This window comes from Emys orbicularis, chromosome 7 (genome assembly GCF_028017835.1).
Source record: "Emys orbicularis isolate rEmyOrb1 chromosome 7, rEmyOrb1.hap1, whole genome shotgun sequence".
In the NCBI taxonomy this organism is placed as follows: Eukaryota; Metazoa; Chordata; order Testudines; family Emydidae; genus Emys; species Emys orbicularis.
In genome coordinates this window covers 51,604,192-51,626,256 of record NC_088689.1, presented here as the reverse complement: position 1 = coordinate 51,626,256, position 22,065 = coordinate 51,604,192, and the positions used below count along the sequence as shown (strand labels likewise).

General features: G+C 39.4%; 1 protein-coding gene across 1 annotated transcript in view; it reads right to left on the bottom strand.

The window, feature by feature from the left end:
• Positions 1–22,065, bottom strand: part of FAM13C (family with sequence similarity 13 member C) — a 240,051-nt gene that overhangs the window by 13,389 nt on the left and 204,597 nt on the right. The window contains exons 14-18 of the mRNA XM_065408755.1: positions 21,212–21,422; positions 19,267–19,405; positions 15,361–15,442; positions 13,330–13,541; positions 2,712–2,795 (exon numbers count right to left, since the gene is read on the bottom strand). Coding sequence (XP_065264827.1) covers positions 2,712–2,795; positions 13,330–13,541; positions 15,361–15,442; positions 19,267–19,405; positions 21,212–21,422 — 728 coding nt within the window. The remainder of the gene's footprint in view (positions 1–2,711; positions 2,796–13,329; positions 13,542–15,360; positions 15,443–19,266; positions 19,406–21,211; positions 21,423–22,065) is intronic.

The window sequence follows — 22,065 nt, the reverse complement described above, 5'->3', positions numbered from 1 at the left end:
TTTTGTGTGGGATTTTTTTTTTATTTCCTTTTTTTCAAAATTCCCCATAATGTATTTTTCTTCTTATGACACAAACTGAAAAAAAGTTGGGTTTTGAAAAATATTTTCTTTAAAAAAATCATTTTTTGAAAACCAAACTTAAATTTTACTGAAAATTTTGGCTTTCCATCAAAAAGCTCCAACATTTTATACCAAAATAACATTTTTCTATGATTGTCTATAAATTTCTATACCAAGAAAAAACAGTGTGCTTGTTTCCTGAAGGAGACACTTTCATCTTTGTACGTCCATTCCTCACTGGTTGTAGCTACCACAATCTTCATGTATCAGGGTTCTACACTCTCTCACTTTTGGTCTTTCTAGCATAAAGAATCCATGTTTCCCTGGGTTCTTTGCCTAGCTGGGCTTTGGACTGTGTACTTGAAAACCTAGAGATGTTCCAGAAATCTTAGAGCCATCTGCTCCACAAACACACAGGGAGGAAGGGAAAGGACAAGAAATATCCTCTACTTATGGTTCTGTGCAGCATTCAGGTACGCTTTTCATGAGGCAATAGACATACTAAAGAGGGTGGAGACAAGGCAGGGCAAACGGGCATATATGGCACCCCCTAAAGAGGGGCAGCATCAGTGCACTCCCACTGTGCCCTGAAGTAGAGGCCCCACTCGGAACATGTAGCTTTGTGCTTCCTCCAACGGTGGGGCTGTGTCTCTGACAGACAGCAGAGCCCTTAGAGAGCCATTTGATATTTCAACAAATCAGTTATTGCTACTTCTTCAAGTCTCACTTTGGTAGGCTGTTCTTGATCTTGCTCCCACATTAAAAGGGAGATTGTGGGACCTTCCTTCTGACAGCAACAAAGAACTGCTTAAATTAGGTGAACTTGAAATATTTGAAAAAAATAGCTCAACTTGCACAAGCTGCTGACTGTCAAATCAAACATAATGAGAGGGCACCCTAGAAAATGTTACATATACTTCTAATTACTGGCTCTGAAGTGCAGCACTGTGATTGCTAAATTCTCACCTTATTAGGACAGCTCTTCATGCTCAAGGACTGATGGTAGCAGCAGCATTTATGATCAGTGCTGGAGCATGAAATTTGCCTATTAAGGTATGTAAGTCCATTTTCCCCAACAATATTCATTAGTTGACTAACAGGCAGATCTTCCACTGAACAACATGCTTCCAATAAAGTCGTCAGAACAACACCAATTTACTTCAGCTGAGAATCTGGCCCAATAATTTTCAATATTTTTATATATATAATACCAGGTAAGAAGCAGGAACATGTAATTGCCATACCAGTTAAAATAAGCAGCCCATCTAGTCTGGTACTCTGCCTCAGTCAATAACTGTTACCTGATGCTTCAAGGAGGTACAAGAAACTCCATAATGGGCAATTATATAATAACCCCTTTAAGAGGAAGTTTCTTTCAATCCTAGACAGTTAGTGGTTGGATTATGTGCTGAAGTATGAGGTTTTTAGCCTCTTAAGTACAGTATGATTATTTTAAAAGCAATATACAATTGCTAAATATAGAAAAAACTGTCTAGCAAAAATCTCATCAGCACAATCTTAAGGTATATATTTTAGTAGTTATCCTAAAAACTCATTATATGGTGGCTACTATTAAAAAGGCAACTTTTGCCAAGCATTATTAAACCACAGGAACTATGACGATGTAGTTCTGAGACTACTGCTCGTCTCAGAATAGGATAATGAGTGCCACATTTCAGATTCCTTTCTGTGGTAACTAGGTCAATAATAACTTCCTAATGAAGACCACTGCGTATCTAGGAAGTATTGTTAGATGGTAACACCTGATATCTGGAAAGAAAATGAAAAGATACGATAATATATCCTCACAAAATGTCAACTGCCCATCATTTTAGGCATATTTATCTCCAACACACATACATTTGCCATTCTCATGATTACTGTTGTAAGGTAGTTACATCAGAAATGCCAAATCATGAACCTTAACATTTAATCAATGTTAGTTATATCAGAGACATCAATCCCACATCCTGTTAAGATTCCTGCACCATTAGCCTTGGTTAAACAAAGTGTTTAGGCATGTGCTTAACTTTAAGCATGCAAGTAATTTCACTGACTTCATGTTCCATGGAACTTTAAAGTTAACCACGTGCTTGAGTGCTTTGCTGTATCTTGGCCAATTTTGGCAGGTTTCTCGGCATAGGGATAGGCTTAACATCTTCAATAAATAAAGGAAAATGTAGGTGATAACTCATAACATTGTCACATTCTGTATTGTGGCCTGACTTGTAACACTTTTCTCCTATGCTGTTAAATGCTCTAATAATGTATAAATTTCAAAACCAAATTACATGTCAGATCGCACACTACTTCAACCACAACATACCTAAGTCAAGGTGCAAATTGTGGAAGATCAGAACAGGGTCTTGAGCATTCTTACCATTATCTTTGCAATATTTTGCTATTGAAGACCAATATAATGTCACCAAACACTGGCTTTGTTATTTTATTTCTAAAAAAAACTTGGTCACAGTTTAGCATTTTCAAGCAATGGACATTTACATCTGAAGACTGCTTTGAACCAACTACAATAATGTTGAATGTGTAAGAGTGATCTAAATATATTTAATGTATTATATTTAAAAGTATTTGTTAAAGAAATTCTATGCAATATAATTTGAAATTTACCTATCTTTCCATGGCATACTTACAGGTCGTCCATGAATATTCTCAAAATATAGCAGACATTTCTGAAGACTGATTTTTTCCAAAGCCATTTGCTTTTTTGTCATTTCCTATTTAAAAGAGTTATTTATAAGATTATGAGTCAAGATTTCATCTCAAGGATCTAGGAAGATATGTTTTAAAATGTACTTTTCCCAAACACTGATATAAAAGATCCTGTTCCTGCCCTCACTGAAGTCAATCGGAGCTTTGCACTGAAATCAGTGGGAGTAGGCCCCGAGTTTATGTGGATCATACATATATATTAATCTCTTGGGGGCTGATCCAAAGCCCACTGAAGTCAATGAACAGACTGACTGAAATGAGCTTTGGATCAGGCATTTAGACTAGAAAGAATATATTATACTCACTTTGCATTAGGGAAGTGAAGTCTTATTTAGGGAAAATCCCATGGATGTCAATGAGAAGTTAAAGAATGCAAGAGCAGACCCCAGAACATTTATTTAATGATCGGTTTCTTTGATAAGTATATAACTTTATAAAACTCTGAACCTTTGATTTAACTCATTTTCTTTCAAGATATCCAGTTTGTAAATGAGATTAAGTAACTTGCAACCTCCAGAAAGTATATTGGGACAATTATGTCCTTACCAGTAAGTAAACTTTTCTGAAGGCCCTGATTCAGCAAAGCAGTTACACTCATGCTTAAGTGCTTTGCTGGATCAGAGCCTAAGTATGGGAAATTGTGCAGTAATTGCTTGATATGGGCGGGGAAGAGGTACAAAACTAGCAAAGACGTTGCTTGAATCTCAGATATTAAATCTGTGTTGTAGATGCTTGAGGCACAAGTTCATACATTTTTTTTTATTTTGCTTTAAGCACTAACCTAATCAAAACAGGAAAGCAATACCCAAGAGGCAGTATGTGGGTTATTGAGAACCCAGAGATAGTAGTACAAGATTTTCCCAGACCCTTTAAAAATGTTATGTAGGTAGGTATTATGTATAGATGCACACTCCTGGAGACTAAAGAGCCAGAGTAAAGTTGTCCTTATCAGACTAATATGTTGAAGGTCAGAACAACTGACATTAAGGGACAAGTGGTACACTTGACCATTTGGGGAAGGAACTTGCTAAAAGAATGTCTGTGCATTATTACCTTATATTTAAATTTTTGTGTAGTCTAGATCAGTCCATATTAGCTTTAAACAAGACCCAATGATTGAAAAGAGGGGGTGGGGGAAACCGACAATATTCCAGATACAATAGTTAAGCTTACAAGAATCCAGTGGTTCAAATGAAGATTTCCCTCAATTTTCTAACCATCATCAAAAGAGAGAACAGATCTGCCATGTTCATGAAGGGAATGTTAAGACAACTTTAGAACCAGAACGTATTCAGTGGAATGATAGATGGATCCACACTAAATAACTTGTATATCCAACCATTGTGATGCCAAAGTCGGCACAACATGAATTGTTGAACAAACATATTAAGAGCTGGCAATATCTGTAGGAGGGAGTTAAAATGGAGGAAAAATAATTACTGAATCAGCCAGCAGGCGACCATGCCTGGATAATATGAGTTTGTAGCATCGTACAACACTTTTTCAACAATTGCAGTGGATCTGGGGCTCTCATGGCTACGGTGTCTGTGGTCTATCGATTATACTGAACACCCAACACTATTCATTTTCCAAACTTGGGAATTCTACTAAACAGAGCCTCACTAGAGAGACTGTTCAATACTGCCAAAGATATCTCTGTAGATCACTGATACCAGTGTCATTCCCAAGAGCGCAGGGAAGCTGATTTTTTTCAAATAAAATTTGCAAATGCTAATCTACAAATATTAATATTTGTGTCTATATGCTGCAGAGTGAAGGCCCAATCCTGCACTCCTTACTCAGGGCAAATCCCAACTGAGTCCCATAGAGAGTTTTGTCTGAGTACAGGCAGCATGATTGGGCCTAAAATGTGCAATCCAACACAAAAACAATTTTCTTTGCATTTTCTGCTGTAATTTTGTAAAGCCATTATATAAGGCTAGAACCTCAGCTAATGTTAATTAACATAGATCCACTGAAGTCAGTGGAGCTATACCCAATATACACCAGTTGGGGATCTGGCCCATAGACTAGGGTTACCATCCGTCCGGGTTTCCCCAGACATGTCCGGCTTTTTCAGCTTTAAATGGCCGTCCGGGGGGGGGGATTTCTAATAAAGTAGAAATGTCCGGGATTTCCCCCTTCCCCTCATGCAGAGTGCGGCGCAGCTGATTGGACGGCTGGGCCTGATTGAAAGCCGCTCGCAGCCATTGGGGCCTCTAGCAGCCAGAGTCCCCTCCCCCTCCCCCGCAGAGCAGCACCACAGTGTTTGGCTGCACATGGAGCTTGCAGCTCTCCCTCGGCCTGGTGGGGGGGGCAGGCAAGGGACAGGGAACGGGGGGGTTAGATTGGTTAGGGGTTCTGGGGGGGGGCTGTCAGGAGAAGGGGTGTAGAGAGCGGTTGGGGCAGGCAAGGGACAGGGAACGGGGGGATTAGATTGGTTGGGGGTTCTGGGGGGGCTATCAGGAGAAGGGGGTGTAGAGAGCGGTTGGGGCAGGCAAGGGACAGGGAACGGGAGGTTAGATTGGTTGGGGGTTCTGGGGGGGCTGTCAGGAGAAGGGGGTGTAGAGAGCGGTTGGGGCAGTCAGGGGACAGGCAGCAGGGAGACTTAGATAGGGGGTGGGGTCCTGGGGGCAGTTAGGGTGGGGGAGGGTCTCAGGAGAGGGCAGTCAGGGGACAGGTAGGGGGTAGGGGGATTCTGAGGGGGCTGGGGCGGGGCTAGGACGGCACCCCGTGTCCTCTTTTTTGATTGTTGAAATATGGTAATCCTACCATAGACTTTAGTAATTATCCAGATTCTAATTCCCTGTGAATGACACTCACTATAAATGGTTATGAAAATTACTTTGGAGCGGTTGTTCCCACAAGAGCTGTGCACAGAGGGCCACCGCACAAAAGAGGATGGTCAGTCTCCTCAGCAATATTGTCCCCCACACCCATGTGGAAGCGCCCTCTGTGGCTCCAGGGATCTGTGGGTGGCATGTGGAGAACAAGGAAGAAGTAGGGAATCCACAGAAATGTTAATTCAATATGAGTCACCCATCCCCTGTCCAGCCCATGAAACCTCTCTCAACGGGCTGTTCTAGGGGGAGTCCAGAGCAGGGCCTAACCACAGTCTCTCAAAGTGCTGTTCTGTAGCACGAAGTGGGGCCACAGTAGGGAGCAGCATGCAGAGCTGGTACAGTTTGCCACGGCTTCTGGCAGATCCCCAAGATCTATGGGAGTTGAGGCCAAACCTCCTACATTTTCCACATTGGGGAGGGGAGAATTCACCCACTACATGGGAGGAACTTTGTGATGGGAACCTTTCCTCTCCTCCCTACGACTGCACATGTGCTATATTTCTGCTGAAGAGGGTGACTCCCCACTCAGTAAAGTATATACTGAAAACACAGAGTTGTATTTTGTGTGAAGCTTTTTAAAAGCATAGTGAAACGTGGAATTTAGACCTGTATCATCAACCACTAAGGGAGCCATCCTGGTCCTGCTGAAGTCCAGGAGAGTTTAATCCTTAATTTCAATGGGAGCAGATTTTGATTTATTTACAAATGATTCCAAGTTATCTCAGTTGGCCACCCAGACACTAAGGCACCCAAAAATCATTTGTCACTTTAGAAAACCTTGGTCTTAAAACTCTGCACAATTTGATCACTTAATAAAATTCCTATTCATTTTTTTTTCTAGAATAGCCACTATTTGACATTCAGGCACCTAATGAAAGTGCGAGCTGCCCCATCACTAGTTTAACATGTAACACAAGTTAATTCTTCCAACAACTATTATGTCGGTCCGTCAATGAGTGTGCCTGTGACACTGGATGATTAATAGTAAAGAGGGTGTGATCGATAATATTGAGTCCTGCACGCGGGGACCAATATCAAGAGGGATACTGCACAGATCACCATGTGGACCTATATTATTCACTATTTTCATTAGCAATCTAGAAGAAGGTTTAAATTCAACCAGGATCAAATTTGCTGACAATTTTTAAAATCAGAGGGGGAGCAAATGAGAAGAAAAAGCCCAAACTGCAATGTCTTAGAACAGTAGGCTGCATGCAACAGCATGAGATTCAATGCTGATAAAACAAATGCATAGTTGTGCAGCTAGAGAGAAGAATAAATAAAAAGTAAGGCTACAAGCAGGGGACAGATAACTAGAAAAGTTTGAGAAAATAAAAAACATGGCCAACATTGTTCAGTATACTTAGGGAGCTTACATATGAAACTAGGGAAGAAGATTGCTCTCCGTAATCCTGAGGCAATGCATTTGAAACTTTACATGCAGTTCGCCTCACCACAATTCAAGTTCTGATGCCCCTATTTTTGCACAATTTTTGTTGTCGTTATGTTGCCTCTGGCACGCCTCTGCATAACAAAATGAGAGACAGTGCAAAGCTGGGCAACAAGTAGGAGGCAATGATTGGAATTCAAACAGAATGAAGAGAAACTAAGGATCCGGTTCCTGTGAGATGCTGACTTCACTGGGAGTTGAGGAGACTCAGAATTGTACAGGAAAAGGCTCTAAAAGAGTAACCTTTACATAACCCAGAAAAGTAAAGGCGAGAGAGAGTCGCCATCTCTGAAAAACTTTAAACTAAGCATATACATGAAGGCAGAAATTTAATGTATAGTCTCAGAAGAGAATGAACAATGGTCCAAGTCTAAGGAGGGGAAAGTTTAGGCTTTTGTCAGGGAAAGTTTCTTAAGAGCAACAGAAATTGAGAAGTGGCATAAACTAAAGAGCTCTAGATATTCCAGAGCAGGTTTGACTTAGAATAGTCCTATAAAATGCATGGTGGGGCCATGATTTGATTATAGTGTTTTGCCCATCCTATTTTCCACTATTCTCCTTTGCCGTTCTGGTCATATAGCAAACTAGCCTTGCATCTAGTAGTCAGCCAGATTGCTCAGTTATTCCCATTTTATAATTACTAGTAATACAATATCACTAAAATCAAATTGATTAAAACATTAAGGGCCAGAGTCTGATACATTTGCTCAAGTTGGGCAATACCTTACTTCTGGAGTAGTCTATTGGTTTCAGTGGGACTCATTTGGTTTCAATTGGGCCATTTGTGGAGTAAAATACTATTCTGAATGAATAAGAGAATCAGAAATTGGCCCTTAATGTTTGGCCTCAATCAGTTTTGTCTAAAATAACTATGGTTTGCAGCATAGAACGTGATCTCATTAGATCAATTCTATGTTTCATCCAATTAAAACAACAAGCAAATAGTCTTCTTGTCTTCCTGTTTCTCAGTTGCTGGTGGTGTTACTTAGACTTGCCAGAAGTGGCTGCATTCTGGTGACAGATGAAGTGATTCCAATAATATAGTTTTATAATTCTGCAAAGCACTCTGAGACTTGAGAAAGACCCTGGAGTGTTACACTCAATAAGAGAGACGAGAAAGAAAAACAAGAAATTGTGTAATGACTGACAAATATCCTAAATAGATTCACAAATATAAAATGAGCATCTTTGCAGTCAGGAGAAAAAGGTGGGGTGTAGTGTATTCAAAGCACATGTAGTGCAGGTCTAACTGTTGTGCAGTAGGAGCAAAATGATTAGCTCACTGTCCTTTGAGATGTGCCTCCCGGAGCACAAGTCATGATATTTGAATTTGGGTTCAAACTTTCCCAGTTCAGAGTTTAAAATCCAGGTTTCTAGTTCAAGCCCATTTTTAATTATACTATTGATTTTAGCCTACAGTGCCACATACTAGAGGCCATGTGACCTAGTCATGGGGAACTACAAATAATACAAAAGAGTAACTTGTTTTTTGCTCAGTGGTTTAATAAGTGCAGGAGACAGCAAGAAAACAGCTTATTGTAGACATGTTTGAATTGCTGAGCTAGTAAGTCACTTATTTTTTTATATATCTGGCTCTGCTCAAATATTTTACAGCTCTGGATAAAGAAGACTACTTGCAAAAAGACAATCTAAAAAAAGAATTCCTTGAGTCAGATTCCACTCTCAGTTACCTCCATAAAGCCCCTTTAAAATCAATGGGGCTATACAGATGTAACAGGGAGCAGAATTTGGCCCCATATCTTTAAAGAGGAACTGATCACAGAACTAAAATTTAATAGTAGCTTAGGTACAAGTACTCATGACTTAATCACATTTATAACATGCAAGCAGAACAACAACTTGGGTTTAGAGGGGAAGTGAAGGTATCTATAAAAACAAAAAATAATATATAACAAATGGAAGAAAGGGGAAATTCATAGGAATTAATATAAATCAGAAGTTTGGAATTGTAGAAAATTGATAAGGAAAGCAAAGGGTCACAAGGAGAAATCTATGGCCAGCAGAGTTAAGGATAATTAGAAATCTTTTTAAAAAAATATATTAGGAACAAAATGAGTCCTGAGAATGATATTGATCCATCACTCAATGGAAATGGTAAAATTATCAATAATAATGCAGAAAAGTCAGATGTGTTCAATAAATATTTCTGTTCTTTATTTGGAAGGAAAAACAGATGATATAGTTTCATCATATGGGGATAACACTCTTTCCATTCCACTAGTATTTCTGGAAGATGTTAAATAGAAGCTACTAAAGAGGGACATTTTTAAATAAGCAGTTCCAGATACCAAGAGTTTTAAAAGAGCTGGCTGAGAAACTCGCTGGACCATTAATGTTGATTTTCAATAAGTCTTGGAGCACTGGAGAAGTTCCAGAGACTGGAAGAAAGCTAATGTGCCAAGTTTTAAAAAGGGTAAACAGGATGATCCTGGTAATTATCATCCTGTCAGCCTGATATCGATCCTAGGCAAGATAATGAAATGGCTGACACAGGACTTGATAAATAAAGAATTTAAGGAGTGTAATGTAATTGATGCAAAGCAACATGGCTTTATGGAGACTAGATCCTGTCAAATTATCTTGATATCTTTTTTTGATGTGATTATAAGTTTGGTTGATAAAAGTAATAGTGTTGATGTAATATACATCGGACCCTCGCTAGAACGCGCATCTATATAGCACGAATTTGCATATAATGCAGTCGCAGCCATGGATCCCAAATTTAATTACTTTAATTGCAATTCATTTTAATGCGGTCCCCGCGTTAACGCGGTACCACGCATGGATCCCAAATCCCACGTTCAAGCGAGGGTCCGGTGTACTTAGAGATCTCTAAGGCGTTTGACTTGATACCACACTACATTTTGATTAAAAAACTAGAATAATATAAAATTAACATCACACACATTAAAAGGGGTAAAATCTGGCTAACTAGTAGGTCTCAAAAAGTAACTATAAACAGGGAATAGTCATCGAGCAAGTGTGTTTCCAGTGGAGTCCCACAGGGATCAGTTCTTGGCTCTACATTATTTAACATTTTTATCAATGACCTGGAAAAAAATAAAATCATCACTGATAAAGTTTTCAGATGACACAAAAATTGGGGGAGTGGTAAATAATGAAGAGGACAGGTCACTGATTCAGAGCGATCTGGATGGCTTGGTAAACCTGGTGCAAACAAACAATATACCTTTTTAATACAGCTAAATGTAAATGTATACAACTAGAAATAACGAATGTAGGCCTTTCTTACAGAACGGGGTTCTCTATCCTGGAAAGCAATGACCCTGAAAAAGATTTGGGGGTCATGGTGGATAATCAGCTGAATGTGAACTCCCAGTATGAGTGGGATGCATTCTTGGGATGCATAAACAAGGACATCTCAAATAGGAGTAGAGAGGTTATTTTACCTCTGTATCGGCACTGTTGCGATTGCTGCGGGAATACTGTGTCCAGTTCTGGTGCCCACTATTCAAGAAGAAGGTTGATAAATTGGAGAGAGTTCAGAGAAGAGCCAAGAGAATGATTAAAGGATTAGAAAACCTGCCTTATAGTAATAGACTCAAAGAGCTCAATCTATTTAGCTTAACAAAGAGAAGGTTAAAGAGGTGACTTAATACAGTCTAGATGGGGAACAAACATTTAATAATGGGCTCTTCAATCTTGCAGACAAAAGGTATAACATGGCTGGAAGCTGAAGCTTGACAAATTCAGACAGGAAATAAGGCGTATATTTTTGACAATGAGGATAATTAACACTAGAACAATTTACCAAGGATTGTGGTGAAATCTCCATCACTGACAATTTTAAAATCAATATTGGATGTTCTTCTAAACAGTATGTTCTAAGAATTATTTTGGGGAAGTTCCATGACCTGTGTTATACCAGAGGTCATACAGATTCTGGCCTTGGAATCTATGAAAATTAGAAATAGTGGCCTTTGGTGTGTATACTTTACCTGATGGTAAATGTGGTATTATTATATAGCTGTATATATCTTGTATGTGCCACCTACAGATAAGTGGTGGCATCATTATATACTTTACTGTATATACTTTATCATTGGCTGATAAGTGTGGCATTTCTTCTGGGTTTTAACAACGGAGTAAGAGTCATCAAGTGTCCAAATTGGAGTGAATTTTAAAATGGAGAAGACATTTTTTAAAAAGTTGCACAAAATTCTTTAGCATTGCAATGGTCCTTTTATCTAACTCATAGGGGTCCCACAGGATGCAGAACCCATAGACTAACTGCACATCCGCAGTATCTCACCAAGACCCATGGTTTTCAATGACACTGCCTCAGGGTGTGACACAGAACAGACACTTGAACCTCTTTAGGCTTGTCTTCACAGCACAGCAAAGCACATTAGAGGGGTCTGATTTGTAGAGCGCTCTAACATGCTGCACTCTAACTGCTCTGAGTAGAACCTGCTAGCATGAACTAAAAGGTGCTTTGTTCACACCAACAGGGTCAACATGCGACAGTTAGAGCGCAGCATGTTAGAACTCTATAAATCACACCTCTGAAGTGGTCTTTACCACACCTTGTAAACAAGCTCTTAGTGATTCTTCGTAGTCACACAGTCTCTCTGGACTGGAGATATGATTGCTTGTGCTCTATCACCAGCTTTGATAGATTGGAGAACATGCTTTTCATGTACCTGTAATCTGAAACAGCGAAGCTATTACAATTCCTTTCTAATACAGATATTGACGTTCACCTCCAAACACGGTGCATTCAGTGCTACCTGCAAACCCTGCTGAAAAGAATGGGCACTTCAGGCTAGATTCACCAAAGAACTTAGTTGCCTAACTGCCACTTCAGGCATATAAATCCCAGAATCAGGCCCACTAGGATTCAAAGCTTCCGTCAAACCCCACAGGCATGTAAAACTGCTCAGCAGCACCTAAATTTTTGCAGACGACGATCCCTAGGAACCTTTGTTTCTGCCTCTGAGCATGCTCAGTGCAGTTCCATGTCAGGCGTCCAGATGGCTAAGCCCCAGAGTAATTCAAATTCCTCTGCCTAATTTGCCTGCAGGGTTTGATCCAGTAAGTGTGCTCAGACCTCACCTACCAAACCAGGCCCCTATAGGCAAGCTTACACAAAAATGGGGGGAGAGGGAGGAAGGAGGAGGATAGGGTAGCCACGTGTCCAGGTTTTCCTAGGATCATATCTTTTTTGAGGTAGCTATCCTGGGAAATCTGCAAGGGTGCTCAACACACTCTGCCATCTGTCCAGTTTTATGGGCTCAGGATCATCACGGATGTCCCAATTTTTTGTACTTCAGAGAAGTACCCTAGAGAAGAGGAGAAGGACCTCCTCCCTCATAACTAGCCCAGTAGTGGGAGACCCAGGATCCAGTCCCCCTGCTCCAATGATGTTTTTAAAATTATTTATCCACCGTGGAACTGCTTCAACGGGAGAGACTGAGGGTGCCTTATTTCAGAATATCCCATAGTGCAGTGGTTAGAGCACTCACCCGAAAAGTGGCAGATCCCAGTTCATATCCCTTCTCCCCTCAGGTAGATTGGGCGTCTCCCACATCCCAGGTGAGTACTCTAACCACTGGGCTAAGATTTATGAGGGAGATGGTACCCCCAGTCATCCTCCTCCTCCTCCTCCTCCCTCCAACTTCTTGAAAAAACAGCAGAGGTGCCTAACACCAAGAGAGGGTTTTCAGCTGGGAATCCCAAGCTGAGGGAGGCACTTCCCTGCAGCCTCAATGTAGGTGCCTATCTCTGTGAGAGGGGTGGGGTTTATCACACAGACTTGGCATCTCCCATTCTCTAGTTTAGGTGGGGAGCAGCCTAGCATGCTGGTTTATGTAAATCCCCTTTGAGGTGCCTCTCTCTCCCATTCATTGCATAGGAAGCCTAGGCACCTAACTCAGGCTTCGTGAATCCCAATCAGTAATTTTCTAGGCATCTAAAAGTTAGGCATGGCAATGCTGAGCGTCACCACACTACATTTCTTTGTAAATCTAGCCCTGCTTTGTCTTTGTAACTCTTCCTAGAATCCTCACTCCAGAAAAAATGTACTAGGGTCAGTGATTTTGTTAGTGCAAAAATATGCTGTCGGGGTTATGCTCCTGTGGTGCAAGATCTGTAGGATACCATTGCAACATGGCAGTTCAGAATACACCGAGTAGGGTACTGACAGCTAAAAACAATATTTAATTTCTTCCCCAGTTGTGATTATTCTGCAAGAAACACACATACCTTTATAGTCTCAGGGAGGTTAAGCTGTTGTCTTTTCTCCTTTAATCGCTTCATTACGGTATCCATGGTTTCTTCGACGGATGGATTTGGTTCAATACTTGCTGCTTCTTGCTTCCTGGTCTCCTTGTATATTCCAGTGCTCTCATGCTGCACAATTCTTTTGGGTGCTTTAGGGGTACAATTTTGCTCTTCTGACATTTTGAGTTTAAGCTCTGTTAAAAAAAGCAAGTTACTTGGCAAATGAGTTTTTAATAAATATTTGTCAAAAGGTTTCTTCTGACACTATAAGAAAAACACCCTGGTTCCTTGTGTTAGTTTGTTAACATACCACAATCATTTGGGAATTAATCCTTAACTTGAGTTTTTAATTCCCCTGCCCCTCATCTGAGAGCATTCACTCAAACAGGCAGGAATCAGGTGCAGCATAAACAGCAGAAGTTGCCAGGTGGGATAGAGCTGCCACTACCCCATACCACAACCCATCCAAGCCCCTTACATTGCAGGTGTGACCATGGACAAGGACGTAGGCCAGGCAGCCATTATGCCTGGCTGATCTCCACTGCCAGAATGACGTCCAGCATCAGACAAGGCATCCATTATATTATTGTAACATGATGTTACAACAGGGACCAGCTTGGACCCTGGCCAGCCTAGGATTGAGTCTAAAGGTGGCTTAAAGACACCCATAGTTCCTGCTTGTGCAGACCAGAGGATGTGGGAAGAAGTGAGGAACTGTGGACAGGGCACTGGCCTGAGCCTTCGGAGCTTGGACTCTATTCCTGAATCTGCCACTGGTCTACTGGTTGTAGGCAAGTCACTTCACTTCTTTCTGCCTTAGTTTCCCTGCTTCTAAAATAGCACTAATGCTACTTACTTCTTTTATAAAAGCACCCAATACTGCAAACACTCACACAAGTATTTAGCTTTACTACTGCGAGTACTCCCACTGAAATCAATGGCACTTCTCATGGTAGTAAAGTTAAGCATGTGCTCAAATGTTTGCAGGATCAGGGCCTTTAAGGTGTATGAAAATGTGTGTGAACTGGGTTTTATCATTTTGAAATATAATCGATTCAAAGTGACAATTTACAAGAAGTTACGCATGTAGTTTGGCCCTTTTACAGCTATTTTGCTTTTCTTTAGTTAAAAAAAGGGGTTATTTTAAAAACATCTTGTGACAATGCAGACTAATCACTTGATATTTAAAAGAGGGATTTTCAAATGAGTTCACAGAGTTTGGTGCCCATCTCCCACTGGCTTTCAATGGGAGTTGAGTTTCTAGACGCTTTAAGCACTTATCAAAATCCCACCCTACAGTATTGAAGTGTAATACTATGATTCACTTAATGGTGAAAAATGCATCTAAAACAAAAATGATTCTTTTATTACTTTAAAAATAGCTTGTGTTTTATTTTTATTTTAAAAAAATCAATAGTGGCTACATTTTCCCCTTGGATACGCATATCTTGCTCCCCACTCTGGTCAATGGAGCCACGTACAGGCTGTCAAGGGAAAAAATTGACCTTTGGTATTAAATCTAATTTCAGGCAAGAAGCTATTTTTATGACCAAATAATAGGAGGTTTAAAATGGAGTTTTGTAATGTAAATTCAACAAACCCCCTTTACAACTACAATGTGAATGGTATCAGTATAACAAACCCATTAACTTGGCAATTATGTACAGTATGCTAATGCAGCTGAAACATCAGACAAACATTGAAGCTAATATTTAAAATTGAATCTCTGTTTTCAAGAATGTTGATAGTTACGAATAAGCTCTCTCTTTTTCAGCTCTATTGAATATGGTTGAACTGACTCTCCCCAAGCATGGCGGGGAGAGACTGGCGCTCACATGCCATTTCATCTTTCTTTTTGTCCTTAGGGAGAGTCTTAGTGAAATAGAAATAGGGGGCAAAGAGGAGAAAACAAATACTAAAATGCTCCTACTGCATTAGCACTGCTTTACAAAGTTTCCAGTATTATGAAATTGCCCACTGTGCAATAAAATGAAACTATATGCTATTATGTACCTTTGAGCTGTTTACGACCTTTAGCCAAGTCATTCATCCATTTCAGGACTTCAGGATTGGAAGTTTTGTCACCATGTGAAGGCTGCACATAAGAGAACAGAAAAGAACTGATGATGGGACTATTCCTTTTCTTATATTCTCTATGGACTGATCCTACACAGAGAGTCAATGCACAGTGCATAAGGTTTAGCATGTGCGTGAGTCTTTGCAGATTCAGGCCTATGGTTGTAAAAATCAAACTTGTGCTTGATGTAGCAGGAATTCTGATGATACTCCTGATATACTCATCCAATAAAGAAATAGCTTCTTTAAAATACAAAATATTTCAGAACAAAGATTCCATGTCAATGAGAATCACAGTGAATTATGAGATATATTTATTTCCCTCATACAAAAAAGTATAGGCATCTACCTAATCCTTCTACACCCCTTTCCCCAACAGAGTGGTTGTTGTCACCAATTCTATTCAAGGATCCCCTCCCAGGACCTCATTGTTATTTATCAGGATCTATTCAGGACCCTCTCCCATTTAACAATACGAGAAGGACAGGGTGGTCACAACAGCCTGATACCAGTTTGTGACCTGATACCTTAGGTCAAAAAAGTATGCCCTAGTGGAACCTGGAAGATCTCAAGGAGGCTGCATGGGATTCGCTTTGGTGTCTATCCAGGTGTGAGGAACTGTGGCAACATACCTTATAGTGACAGCCTGTATATGACCCATATCAGGTTACCATGGTCCATGTAGATGGTGATTCTTCCACACATCATATGGCCAGAAATAGTTAAGATCCCAAATCACTGCTAAGCATTATATTATATACACTGTCCATTTGACATGTTTGGCTTGATTATGCTAATAAGCTGTCAAGTTCATTATCTTCTTGTATTGGGGCTTGATACTGCAAAGTGCTGAGCATTCTGTCTCTGGTCTTACAAATCACTTAAGCACTGCTAAAGTGTGTGTGTGTGTGTGTGTGTGTGTGTGTGTGTGTGTGTGTGTGTGTGTGTGTGTGTGTGTGTGTGTGAGAGAGAGAGAGAGAGAGAGAGAGAGAGAGTGTGAGTGAGTGTGTGAGTGTAGTAGGGTGCCCAGATAGCAAGTATGAAAAATCGGGACAGAGTGTGTGTGTGTGTGGGGGGGGAGCGGGGATAATAGGCGCCTATATCAGAAAAAGCCCTTAATATCGGGACTGTCCCTATAAAATCGGGACATCTGGTCACCCTAGTGAATAGTCTCGTTGACCTCAGTGAGATTACCTACATGCTTAAAGTTTAGCATGTGCAGGATTTGCAGGTTGGGAATCCAAATGCTCAACACTTTTCCGGATGGAGCCCTTACTGCAGTCCTTAAGACCAGGGTCCCTAAAATCTTTGAAAAGTAATATTTTATGCATTTCAGCTCAAATTTTTCACCCAATTTAATTGAAAAACCTGTAAAATGTGTTTTAAATCTGTGCAAACACTGCTACCAAGATAATCTTCCTCTCCTTCTACTCCAGCCATGTCTCCTCCTCCTTGAGTCCTTTCCTCTTCCCTCCTGTATGTAATTCAAGCTTTTCTCCGCTGTCAAAGCAAAAGACTGCTCCTGACTACAGCCTTTCACTGCCTTCATCTCCTCCCTCTTTTGATTCCTGTCAGCATTTACTGCACAGTAGCAGTTGCACAGAATCAAAACAGAAACTTTTAAAAAAGACCGAACACCCACAACAATTTAAACATATTGTATAGGAGAGAAGGGCTTTGGGAGGGGGGGAGAGGTAGAGGGGGGAAATGCTGTGAGCCTTGCTGCCTGCCTAGTTCATTTGGCACACGCCTGTAATAAAAAAAGTCATATAGTGACTTAACTGCTTCCCTTGCTGTATGTGGCAGTGAGACTAGTGATTCATTCACTCCCCTTCCACCTGACCGAGTCTTAAGGTCACACACTCACTGCTCCCCTCTGTATCTAGTAGGGGGGGTTACTGATTCACTCACTGTATCCAGTGGGACTGCTCACATATCCCAGGTCTTTGTGAGGTCACTAAGATGGACACCCCCCTGAAGGACTGCCAAGCCTCTATGAGGTCAGTGATGTGATCACCACCATACCCTTCAGGATTGATTTTGTTGATTAATATAACTGAAATATTATCTGTCTAATTGCCCTGTGCTTTCTTCCTCTACTCTCCTGAAGATCAGAAGAGGATTATTAATTTATCTGTGGTAATATTAAGAGTACTACACTTGACACTCTCTTCTGCTTCTCAGATCAATGGTTTTCCCCAGCCCTATTCAAGTATCTACAAAAAAAGGGATGGATGAAAATCTTTACATTTTTATTACTTCCAGGGTTGCCCCTGTGTTTATTTGGGTTTGCCAACTAGTAAGCACAAGTGTTATTCAAATATTCAAATCCCAAAGTTGGCCATCTAGCTATATATATATATATATATATATACACATACATACATACATACATACATATATATACATACACACACACACACATACACAGCAGAAGGATCTTAAAATACCTTTTAAAATGACTGCAGCAATACAGGGCCTAAAAAAATCATAATTCTGAATAGATATAGACCACAGTTGTTCATGCCCACTACCTTTCATTGACTATCACTTATACCAGCCCAATGACATACAAAATGTGGAAGTAAACCCCACCCAGTTCCCTGGCTTCCCCTTTTTAGACAAAACTCCAGGGAAATCACCAGTTTGAGTGAGTGGAGTCTGTTGATCCTGTTCCACTCTCTGTAAACTAACCAGAGGTGTAGCCGTCAAAGAGGTTGCTGAATAATGACCAATGATGAAGATGATGAATCCCAAGGTCTGGAAGTGGGGTCAAGGCTGTTGCACAATATTCTGATGATTTAGTTTATTTTACATATCTATCTCTACCTAGCTATAAGAAGCTCAATATGGAAAGAGACAAATACGTCTGTTTTTTATGTTCCATGACTGCCACCAAAATCTCACAGATGCAGCAAGGTTCTTCCGCTTCAAAGAGTGCTACTTCCACCATTTGAGCTAAAGGAAAATCTCTATTAGCTGCCAGTAATATTAGGGCTTATATTCACTTTATTGACCAATCATTAGAGAGCAATATAATCTCAAACAGATAAGGAGGTCTGATTCCAACAAAGTAAGGTTGAAAGGTGCTTATTATTTTTACATACTATAGCAGTAGCTTTCATATACCATAGTAGTAGCAAAGGAGCATCATGTCCTCCAAGGAAACTGCTTTCCCTTTCAGACACCCAGAGGAATGTTCTGATAGATGATGGGATGCTACTGAGACACAAATGGGGAGGATGCCACAACTTGTGTATGGGGAAACTGCACAAGAGGGTGAAACCTTACAGACCTCTACTCACACCACACAATATTCTATACCCTAGAGATTAATGGCTCCTTAGCTTTTGCTTTAGCCAGAGTCAATACTTGGGGCTCTCTCTGCCATATATTGTACATCTCAGGACACAGATACCACTTAGCCACACACCAGAGCCTTCATTTTTTATTTGACAAATCACTTCTAAAGAAAGTTATTGTTTTGTTGATTTTTTGAAAAGATAACTCAGTCCACATGAATGAGAAAAGTTACATAGCAGAACAAAGTTGCTAAGCAAATAATTTTATCTACAATGCAAGTAAGAAGCTATTTATAAGTATCAGAACATTCCTTTGTCTTAAAGATGTTCAGGATATTTTAAAGTAGTTAAATGTTACGATCACCCATCTTGATTGATGGATATTCCCCAATGAAGGTAACTCAAAACAGAGCTTCACAGTTATGGCCTATAATCACTCAGATATCAATTTTTTTGCAAGAAGCAATCCTACACCTTTAAGGATGATATCCGTAATACATGTAGCATTCACCCTATCTTATTTCTCTGATTATTTTCTTACCCGATATTTTTTTTCTTGTTCAAACTTTTCTTCAAACTTCCTGATTTTTCTCTTGAGACTTTGAAGATGTTTGGTAAGTTGCATTACTGTCTGCGGTTCTTTGCAGTCCTCACAATTACACCTGGAAGAACTTCTGGGCCTGCAAAAGTAGAAATAAAATCTCTGTTAATGCAACTAACACTTCTGACCTCCTGCCATGAAATCAGAACTATAGCCACACAGAACCATCTCTAGTCTAAATCATATGTAAATTGTGTTAGAACTCCGGATGTTTCTCCTATAGGTAGACACAAGGTTAGGCTTTATGAAGTAAATATGTGAAAGATCTGTTTTTTCTTTGAAGGTGGCATAGTGTTTAGTGGGCAGCCCCCACACCTTTCCTACCATACTTTGATTATTAAGTGTGGGATTCTGAAAAGGTCTCCACATTGGCCTAACTTTTGAAAATCATTTTGAAAATCCCACCCTAACAGGCCAGATTTTGATACCTTTGTTCACACTTAATAATAGCATCTACTCCATGAGTAGTCCCACTGACTTCAATTACATTATTTGTGGAGTAAGGTATGATGCAATGTGAATAAGGGGAACAGAAAATGGCACTTCTTTTATATGAAGTGCATTTAGGGCCAATTTCAGGAAGATATCTATTTCCTGAATCAGACCAGAGGGCAGCCTATAATGATTTCTGTAGATTAGAATTAATTACTGGCACCAACAGGTAAAAATGTAGTACTGAAAATCAGAGCTGGTCACAATTCCAGTCCACAGGAAATTCTAACATTACAAACTTTATTTTTGTTCCAAATCAAAATGAAAACAATTTTAAAAAAATTTCCTATAGAACAAAAATTCAGAAAAAAAGTTGAGAGTAAATTGAAATATTTCATTTCAATAAAATTAAAATGTTTCATTCCAATTTTGACTTTTTTCTTATTTTATATTGCATTGTAACTTATAATATAATGAAAGAAAAATTCAAAACAAAATTAATTTTTTTTTTATTTTAAACAGAATTTTGTCAAAATAAACATGTTCTCATAAAAAGTTTAGATTTTGGGAAAATGGCATTTTCTGACAGAAAAATGTTCAGTCAGAAAGTTTTCGATCAGCTCCACTGAAAATGATTCTGACTAATTTCCATGCACCAAAAAAATGGGTTTGTTGGATAAAAAAAAATTATTTTTTTTAAAGTTTGTTTTATTTCAAGTTAAAATATTTGTAAGTATACTATTTTAACTTCGGACTTTAAAAAGTAGACATTCTCATTTAAGAGTTAGTCACCATAAGTTGCCAAGAACTTGAAAAAAGCACAAAATATTTCATTATTATAGTGCCTTCTATTCTACAGGAATTTAGCGTTGCAATAGAGAGTCTATCCTTACTGGCAATAGACAATCATTGTGAAGGATATTTCATGTGTGACTTTTTAGATTTGTGAATAAATAGGCTTGATTATTTGTATTTGCCTAAACTTTATTTTTAAGATTTAAAGAAAACAGAGTTCCAGCATGAAATTAATTCTTAGAATTTCCAGAAAGGACTTACAAGGACTATTCAGATGTTTTGTGACACTGCCTTCCATTTCCAATGAATGACTCATGCAGTAATTCCATTGCAGTTGAACTTTTCTGAATTAGACCTTTAATAACCTTTTTTATCCTGTGTTCACTTTTCAGACTGATTATGAACTAACCTTTAAAAATGTCATTACTACACTATAATTAACTGAGATTTCAGCTAATGTTGTACTTTGTTCTCATTGGAAAATGTTAGGTCATATTTATGGTATTTCAAATTAATCATGCCAAATTATATTATATTATATTATGAAACATCCCTGTTTAGAGGAAATGACATGACCATATCTGAGAAATGTGAAGAGTCAAATGTTCTAGACTGTACAAACATAATAAAAATTAAAGTTAAAAATATATTTTCTTACATCATGAAAGGTTGAGCACTTGGTGGGGAAGGGGCCGACTCTGTGTCTAAATTAAATCTCTGGCTTTGACTAAAGATTGAGCAGCGTGGTGACAGAAGGGGATTATCTCCATCAGTAATATGATATAGTAGTCTACTGGTCCCTAAGGAGTGATGGTCTTCTGAGCCGTTGTCTGCGTCACTCTGCCAGTCTCTATGGGCTGCTACAGGCTCTATAACGACAAGATCAAATCAATATGGGATTGAAGGTCTCTCATAAAACACTCTAATTCATTAGCTATAGAGGTAAATAAGAATCTACATGAACAAATGTGTTCATGGAAGCAAAGTGTGATGCTTGAAAACTTTGCAATTAATACAATGAATAATGTATGGTATAGCAATGCAGCATACACTGGTAGAACGTGGTACCAAATCAGAGCATAACAAAGGAGGATACATAGGTTACAACAACTGGTATAACACTGTATTCTGAGTTCCACAATGGAATATAGACAGGTGTGTGTGTGTAAAAATAAACCATGAAGTTTTGTTAAAAGAAAGATAAGAAGTTTCTCAGAATAAAAGCATTTTCTCTGTTTTTATAGATCAGTTTTCTCTGAAATGCACTCTTTGCAGCAGAATATGAAAACAGATGTAAAATAAGACTCATTCCCTAATTTAGGGCTCAGTCCTTTGCTCAGGAGAAGGATAGGACACATCTGCAGAAGTAACACATTTAGGACCCTATCATGCAGCATATTGAGTGCTTCTAGCCTGGTGACCCATATCCTGTAGAATTCTGCTTTTAATTCTCAGGGTAAGATGCCACTCTGCAGAAAATTAATTACTAACCCATTCAGACCAATATACATG